Source organism: Otolemur garnettii, unplaced genomic scaffold (assembly GCF_000181295.1).
Source record: "Otolemur garnettii isolate 467f Iridium unplaced genomic scaffold, OtoGar3 scaffold00054, whole genome shotgun sequence".
Lineage (NCBI taxonomy): Eukaryota > Metazoa > Chordata > Mammalia > Primates > Galagidae > Otolemur > Otolemur garnettii.
Window position 1 is genome coordinate 3,011,878 of NW_003852449.1, and position 9,233 is coordinate 3,021,110.

General features: G+C 44.4%; 1 protein-coding gene across 1 annotated transcript in view; it reads right to left on the reverse strand.

Moving 5' to 3' along the window:
- Window positions 1-307: 307 nt before the first annotated feature.
- PTGER2 (prostaglandin E receptor 2) overlaps window positions 308-9,233 on the reverse strand; it is an 11,897-nt gene continuing 2,971 nt past the window's right edge. The window contains exon 2 of the mRNA XM_003792142.3: window positions 308-855. Within this exon, the coding sequence (XP_003792190.1) occupies window positions 613-855 (243 nt within the window). The 3' untranslated portion in view covers window positions 308-612. The remainder of the gene's footprint in view (window positions 856-9,233) is intronic.

The following is a 9,233-nucleotide window of genomic DNA, read 5'->3' on the forward strand; positions in this document are numbered from 1 at the left end:
AGGGAACGTGTGAAATACATAACCCGACAATTTGGTGAACAGTTCCAGGGCACGCGTGAACAAAACTGGCATTAACCCACCAAGTCCAGTCTTGTAAGGGTAATACTGTAGTGATGGCAAGACTCCCACGTACACACACATCACAGCAGAAGGCACCTAGGATTTCCAACTTCACTGTCCAGATAAAGGGTCCGTTAAAAAAATCTTAAGACAGCAGGCTTGGTTGCTTCCACGAGAATTCTTATGAAGTTTGAGCTGGTCTGCACACCGTATGTTTACCACAGCAGTAGCACAGAAGCTTAAAATAGAAAAGACAGCAACCATTTGGGGTTTGAAACAAATAACAAAACCACAAGCTTTGTCACTCAGTAGGAAAGCTTAAATCAAAACGCCCCTAGATCTCCCGGCAAGGCCAAGTCACACGCTTATGGAGGTTTTATACATTTCTGACACCTTGTCAGCCGTCCGCAGCCCTGACCACTGCTTAAATGTTTGTTTACTAACCTTTTTATGAGGGTAGCTTCATTTTGTTTACATACTAACTGTTTTCATTTCTCTAAGGAGCCATTTCAAAATGATCTTCCAGATGTTTAACAACTAAGCACTTTTTAACTACTGTCCACAAAGGTCATCCTGTTTACTGGCATTCGACTGTGTAGAGCAGGAAGTCTGGGCTGCGTCTTGGGTCCTTAATGAAATCCGACAACACAGGACGGAACGCATGAGGCTCAGAACAGGAGGCCTAAGGATGGCAAAGACCCAAGGGTCAATTATTGAATTAATTGATAAAAATCTAAGGGCTTGAAGGTCCCACTTTTCCTTGCGGGAAGAGGTTTCATTCATATATGCAAAAATCTGTAAAAAACAAAAAGAAAATATGATGTTAGCTTTACACGGTGGCAGCGAACAGGCTCAGATCCTGTGCTATTTCTTGAGATTATTACAAGCAAAGCCATGTTTTGTGTGTGATGAATGAGGGGTGGGGTGGGGAGACAAAACCATACCCTTCTTCTGTACGTAAATTGTAACACACTTAACGTATTTTTTCCCCCTTGAACTCAATGAAAGCATGTTTTCTGTGAATTATAATTAACGTGACCACCATGTGCAGTGGGCCTGGTCTTGTCATTGGGAATGACGGGAAATGAAAAAACATTTCCTGCCACCTGGAATAGAATCTTTCAATAAAATCAATAATATCAATGGCTCCCATTTATCAATAATCTATGTGTCATGAATTGTTCTGGATATTAAACCTGGTTTATCTCTACTCCTTAGGAAAACTCTAGAACTTAAATATTGTCTTTTTTTACCAGGTAAGGAAGTGAACTTCAAGAAAGTTGATAATAACATGTCCCATTTACTTCCAAATACTAAATCTGACCATCACAATTCAGTGAGAGAGGGTTGGCCACACAGCACCATCAGCGGGAGTGTGGGTTCTCCCTGGGAATGCCTGGGTTTGAATCTGAGCTCCGTATACAGGCAGTCTGCAGGTTATAGAGGAAATAGGTTCTGTAGGTTTGTTCTTCAGTTTTAAGTTGTATGTAACTTGGAACAGGTACATTTGCCTATTACCTAACTCTGAGTTGTATGACAGTCATAGGTTCATCACTCAGGGACTGACTGTATAGCATGGGGAGCAATGGCAAGAAAACTAACCTTTGTGACTCAGTTTCCACATCTGTAAAATGGGCAATAATAACATCCCAACTTCACAGGGTTGCTGGGAGGATGAAGGGAGGCATATGGTGTGTGCCCCACCATGCTAGTCATTAGCTCCATTTCATCAATGAGCACGGGCACGAGGGTGCAGGAAATTGTGGCAACTTGCCCCTACTGGGCTGGCTAGTGGCTGAATCAGAACACGGCTCTCCTGACACCACCGTCTGGCTCACTGTGTGCCACATCCCCGGCGGCACCAAGGGCAAAGCTGTTCAGAACAGTGTCCAGAATGCTGGAAAGCAACACCTCGTACACGCAGGTCTGTGTCTTCAAACTGGTCTCCCAGCTCCCACCCACCTCCTTAGATACTTAGGGAGTAACACAACTTTTTTGGTCAGATTAGAAGGATTGATGAAAATCAGGCATTTCCATTTAGCTTACAGAAAAGAGGAAAATAAATGTAGATCCCCTCTTTCCCTCCATTCTCCTTTCCCAGAAGAAGGAACAGTTCCTGTCCTCCCCCGAGCAGCACTCTGTGGCATCTGGCAGCTGGGTACACAAGCGAAGCCGGGCAGGGAGAAAAGCACTCGTCTTCGGGCTGCTTATGTTAGGACAATAGCAGGGAGGTTTGGCAGCCACAGGTGTTTATGCCAGAGAATCTTGGCTCAGGGAATGGAGAAAAGACTTGGCACTGAGTAAGGAAAAAGAAGAATTGATGGTGGGCTTCCCGGATTATAGACAGAAGAGGAAAGTTAGGTGTGGATATGCAGTGGGGCAAGTTTTCTTGCCAGTTAAACTGTTCTGGATGAGAAATATGCAGGGTGGTGTATTCAAGGAATTTCAGAGGTTAGATTAAAATATAGTCATTACGTAAGTAGACACACAAACACACACACGTACAGGTGCATATATAACCACGTGCTCTGTGGTGGTAAAAATCTATGGCTGAGTTTATGATCTAGTTTAGCCAGAGAACGGGAGGGCGCTGCAGGGGCCACCTAGCCGGACAGGGCACGAGGGCTCCGCACGTGCGCCACGGCCTTGCGCGTGAAGATGAGTCAGGTTTTCAGGGGAGAATCACACCCACCACAGTTTCTGATCTCTTTAGAGCATGACAGAGTAATGAGAAGTGAAAACTGTTTTTAGAGGATGAAGCAATTCTGTACTATTTCCTTTCCTTTTCATCCACTACGCTGGGTAATTTTTAGAATTGCTTAAAGTTACACTTCAGGTGGTGGCAAGGCTTTGTAGAAGATAATTCCTATTTACACTAGGAAGAGACATACTTCAGTAACCCTGGAAGCTTTTGATGTAAGTTTTGTTTCCTGCCTCCCCATCTTTTTTTCTTGGTTCTTGCCTTTTGCCTAGGGCACCGTTTTTGACCTTGTGGGTTCTGTGTTTCTCGTTTTAATTGTGGTAGAACGTACATAACATAACATGCCCGCTGCAGTCATCTCCAAGTGTACAGTTCAGCAGCCTCAGCCCGTTTACATCACTGTTCTCACTTTTCCATATACAGTGGGACCTCTGTCAGCTGACCACCAAGGGACGGTAACACACTGGCCAGCACACAGACGGGGTTGCCCTAAGGAACTAGGCCTGCTGTGCTGATACTCACGGGTCTGTGAACAGTAGGTCAACTTAAGGAGGTGGCTAGTGTGGCAGGTGGTCAGCTAGGGAGGTGCCACAGTGTTGTGATGTTTTGGTGTCTTAAAAGCCTTTGTGGCTGGGGAGTGACTGCCCCTCACAGATTATTTGTTAGAGGCAGCTAAGAGGTCAGCTGGGAGCATGTCTTTGATATACAGACTAACCAGTCCGGAGCCAGACCTCCTCTACCTGGCCCCCACATCGGTATCTTCTGCCTTAATCATCCCAGTGCCAGGGCCAGGCATTGAGGGGCCATGCCCACAGCTTAGAGCTTGATGCTAGTTTGATATTCAAACTAGCCAGCCCCTACCTGTCCACCCGGCTGTGCCTTTCCTGTGGAAATGCCAGTGAGGCAGTGGCCCAGCTCTCCCCTCCCTCCCGTCCCTCATCCTCCTGGTGGACACCAGCGCTGTCCCATGTGGCCCTGCCTGCTGGACTGTGTCTGTCCTGCTGAGCCTCCCCCGTGACTCCTCTGTGCAACCGTAATGTGAAGCAACACAGACAGCAACTGGCACCACCACCGTCTCCAGAAGTTTCTCCATCACCCCAAACTGAAACACGGTCCTTGGTAAAGAATCACGCACACTCCCCGCTCCCTCCAGCCAGGCCCGGGTTTCTAATTAAAGGATGACACAGGAATATAAGACCATAAATTAATAATGTGCCGGCAACGTCCTGGAGTTCCGTTTCGGAGGGGGGATGTAGAAGTCACACATCCTTTTGCATCTACTACTAGTTGTGTTATGCCAGCTGAGCAAAGTGAGTTTCAGTTCTGTGGGGCAGTCTCTCTGCAGAGCTGAGGGCGGCCCTGAGGAAAAGTGGCAGGATGGGAGCTGGCGCTATTCTAGCACCGTCTTGTAACAGAGGCGCCTCCTGTGGAGAGAGAGCTTCACCTTGGCACTGACCTGGGACTGTCTGTTTGAAGTATTTTTCCAGCTTTAACACAACTACAAAGTGGGTTCAGAATTTTAGAGCAAATGAGGACTTTATTTGGCTGATCATTGAAATTACCTGAGGATTAAAACTACTCTGATGTGCTGCTCCCTCCCTCAGAGACCCTAGCTTAGTCTGGATGTCAGGGGATCAGGGTTTTGAACAGCCCCATGTAATTCTAATGTGCAGCCAAGGCTGAGAACCACTGTTCTAGAGCCTCCCCTAGAACCTAAAATAGTTTTAAAATATTCACTTGTCATATTAAAAGATAAAAGACCCACTTAGGTCTCGTCAATTATTATTTTATTTTTTTGAGACAGAGTCTCACTTCGTCACTCTTGGTAAAATGCAGTGGTGTCATAGCTCATAGCATCCCCAAGCTCTTGGGCTCCAGTGATCCTCTTGCCTCAGCCTCCCTAGTAGCTGGGACTGCAAGCACCCACCACCAGGCCCAGCTATTTTTGTTTTGTAGTTTTTGGCTGAGGCAGGGTTTGAACCCACTACCTCTGGTATAGCTGCCCTAGGCCCAGCTATTTTAGAGATAGGGAGTCTTGCTCTTGCTCAGGCTGGTCTTGAACTCTTGAGCTCCAGCAATCCACCTGCCTCAGCCTCAACCACTGAGTCTCCCTCAGTGCTGTAATTACAGATGTGAGCCATGGCGCCCAGCTCAGGCCTGGTCAATTAAACAGTTGACTTGGGCTGGGTGTGGTGGCTCATGCCTGTAATCCTAGTACTCTGGAAGGCTGAGGTGAGTGGATTGCTTGAGTTCACAAGTTTGATACCAGCCTGAGCAAAAGTGAGACCCTGTCTCTACTAAAAATAGAAAAACTGAGGCAAGAGGATAGCTTGAGCCTGAGTTGGAGGTTGCTGTGAGCTATGACACCATGGCAGTCTACCCAGGGTGACAGCTTGAGACTCTGTCTCAAAAATAAATAAATAAATAAAAATAAACAACTGACTTGAAGTTTTCAAAATTTAGTTCCTGGTCATTGATATACAATCTGATTTTCCTATTTCCTATGGAGATCACAGCTGACATTTATTAGACACCTACTGTTTGCTAGGCATGGTGCTAAGCAATTTGTGAGCCTCATTCTGTATGTTATATAAACCTACAAAGTATTATTATTCTTGGCTCAGAGAGGTAAGCAGGCTTAGCAGAGCAGTTGCCTAGCCTGGGGTCACACTCAGGGCAAGCAGAGAAACTGGGGTCCCACTGAAGGACACGTACCTCCCCTTTCAGCCACTACACACTCTGCTGCCATCTACATAAAAAGCCCAAGATGTAAGGGTCCACATGAAATTCACAAACAACTGAATGAATTATGGGTTTGTCACAAAGGTTTATGGACATCACTGTTCCTGTTGGTCAATGGAAAAATCATGGCTACTCCTAAGCAGCTACTTGGCTTTTTCTGGGGCTTCCTTTTCCTGTAGACTTTTCCCCAGGTGAATTGCAGGCACAGATTGTCACATCCACCTGCCTTCTGCACGACTTTGGGGTGTCCCGACATAGCTCCTTCTTTCAAAATGTTTTGAGGGGAGATTATTTCCCAGGTATGCCATCGATACTTTAAGGACATTCTTTTACCCAAATCACTGGTCCTTCGTGGTGGAGGTGAGGGAAATAGAAGCCCATTTCCCCCCAGAAGGAAAAACTGGGGCCTGGACGTAGCTCTGGAGCTGATGCTGAAGTTCAGAGCTCTGGGCCAGCATGGTAGCTCTCAGCCCTTTGAGAAGATGAGGGGCACCACGAGCCATCTTCCCGGGGCTCACAGAAACACAGCCTTCTGCAAATGATTTCCGAGATCCCTGCCCTGTCCGTGGAGCACGGGCCGAGCACTTGGGTGTGGAGGGCGTTTGGCCTTTCCCTGAGTGTTCCCTCCCTCCCCCCAGCCCTTCCCTTCACACAGACGTCCCAACTGCAGGGTCCTTAAATTTAGTTTTCTGTTAGGGACAATTTTAGGTAGCAAAATATTCTCAGAAAAATGGTGTAAACTGAGGCACAAGGAACTTGAGGTCAAAATAAGAACAGAAACTTTAAAACAGAGGACAGAAAAAGCCAACAGAGCAGGCCGAGTTGTAGATTAACTGGGGCTTAAGCCTCTACCTGGGCAGTGACCAGGATCGCCTTCCTGAAACAGAGCTCTCACTATTTCTGTTCTTCTGTAAACTTAATGCTGTGATGGGCTCTTGACATACCAAAGAAGAAATATGCCCTCCCCTAAAAGGCTGCTTTTCTTTGAGCTGAGGACCTTGCCTAAACCATCTGAAACAGGAGTGAGGAGCCACTTGACCAAGGGTGTGGACATAAAGCACAAATTCTCTTTTGGGAAAAGGACTGTGGTTCTTAGTCTAAATTTTAATCCATGTAACTGTCTTTCTTCATAATCGCCAGTTCATAACATCAAGTGAAACCATTCATACAGAGAGGAACTTTGTCTTAAAAGGTAATGTGTGTTAAAACGATCTCAACAATCTCCAAACACATCATTGATGAGGCTTGAATGATAAAGGGCCTTCAATGTTCATGGACATTAACTTAATATAGCACCAAGTTCACTGTGGTTATATACAGCTATTTCTGGATGTCTCTTTCATCCCTACAAGAATTGTTCTATTTTGTAGGTATGTAACTGGCCAATTTCATATCAGTTTTTCAACCCCTATTCATATCACATTTCACATAAAGAACACCAGGAATGAACAGGAAATTACAAATTACTTGAATTTTTCTCTGTATTGTAAAGATCACATTTCCACTAATCAGATTTACCTAGAAATTAGAGCCATAAAGAATTTCTAAAGATGGGGACATTTGTAGAACGAGCCAATGATTCACTCTTGAAATTCTGAAGTTGAGTAACATGCATAGGCACTTGATCCTGATAGCATGTGGAACATACTTTAAAATGACCAGAAGCTCGCCACAATTCGTAAAGTGGTGATAACGTGGCTTGATATGGTTTGGAAATTAAGATACAAATAGTATCTGAGGCAAGATTGGAGGTCTCATATGTTTCCTGTGTTCTGTTCCATTTCAGGAAGAAAGTTTCTATTTATCTCCGTGAAATGATGACAACAGCTGATTAACATAAGGAGGAATTTATTAATTTATACAATATCCCTTTAGTGGATAAACAGTTTGGAAGAAGTTGTTGGTCTCACGCAGGATTTCATACTGGACAGCCAAAATAATGTCACTTCCCAAACACCACATGCATTTTTATCACTTAAGAAATGTTTTATGTGTACCAATGGAAGATTTTATGTGAGGGGTAATCTGATTATTTCTTAATTTAGACCAGCATTTACATTAGTCAATCTCCTAAAATCTCAGTCTCAGCCTTTTATTTCTTAAGTCTGTGGAAAAGAGAAAGGGAACCACTCCCTTGGCCCAGCTCAGTTCCCTGCAGTTGACCCAGAGAAAACCGTCTTTGCCATTTTGGTTTTAAACTAGTTGGAATTAGCAGGCAAAGTGGTCCACAGTGCTTTAGCAGCCTCACAAGCCTCTTATGAAACCTTAGATTAATTTCCCCCTGTGTTACTCTCTGGAATGAGTACCTCCTTTTTGAGAGTATTGTGGTTAAGTGCACGGGCTCCATGTACAAATGGCCCAGCTTTGAATCTCTGGCCGTGAGACCAGGGCATGTTATTTGCCTGATCTGTACAATGAGCATCATGATACTGTCTACTTTCTAGGTTTTGGGGAAGATAATGGGTTAATGTAAAAGTTAGCACTCAAAAGTGTTAGCCATTTTGGTGTGGACAATAGTGATACATGAGTTTGAACTTGACTTCATTTCAGGGCACTGGGCATTAAAAAAAATATTTGGATAGTTTTACTTCCCCAACTTTGGAAGTCCTAGCCTGGCACCCTTGGAGGAAGTAGTAACTCCACTGTGCCCCCACCCTGGGACAATGGCTGACAGTGGGAGTTCCCAGTCTCCTGAATTCCCCATTCCCTCTTTCTCCATTGCTGGAGTGCTGTGCAATAGGCCAGCGTCTCACTGGGCACAGCTGTGAAGTCCCCTGCTGGTTGGCCAGTGGTTTGGTCCATTTGTGAGGGACACAGAAAGAAAGTAGCTGTTATCTGAGGAAGGAATGGGCAGAGATGGGATTACACTCTGGGGCACAAAAAAGAAAATTAGGTGGAATAGCTCGTTAATAATTATTTTACCTGGACAACATCTGAATTGATAACATTTTAGATATACTGAGTTAAACAAAATATACAATTAAAATTAATTCTTGCCTGTTTCTTTCTACTTTTTGTTACATGGCTACTAGAAAATTTAAAATTCAATGTAGTGTTTGTGGCTGACATTCATGGCTCACCGTCTTGTACTTCTATCAAATTCTGTGTACTCTGTTAGAGAAACAGCAGAATTCCTGAAGCAACCATGGCCTCTGTCTTGTCTAACAGAGCCCCCTGTTAGGACATGTGGAAATAATTCATGCTTTAGCTGGAGATGGGTGTAAGTCACTAATGACCACAGTTTTAGAGTGAGACAAGTCAATCAAAAGGACTTGGAGGAATGTAAGACCCCTCCTGGGTGAAATCTCAGCTACAACTTGGACTTTACCTAATGAAAGCAAATGGTATAACCTAATCATTTATCATTTATTAATTATTAACTTTATTATTTCATAATCTGACATTTTAAAAAAGGACTTGGGGGAACAATGCCCCCACACAAACCAGGGCACATGCCACACATTATAAACATAGCAGAGTGTATGAACTGAATAGTAGCTGTGAGTTTTGAATTGTCAGGCAAGACCCTCCGGAAATTACTTGAATTGGGATAGTGCAGCACTTCAGAGAGCGTCAAAGTGCTGTGTAAAGGAAAGACACAATTCTTACCAATAATCTATTGACAAAATGAAGTGTGTTGATGTAGATTGCCTAATTCAGAGATGACTTGATACTTTAGGCCTGTTTTGTGCCTGGTAGATTATCTATCATTCATCTGGACATGGGGTCC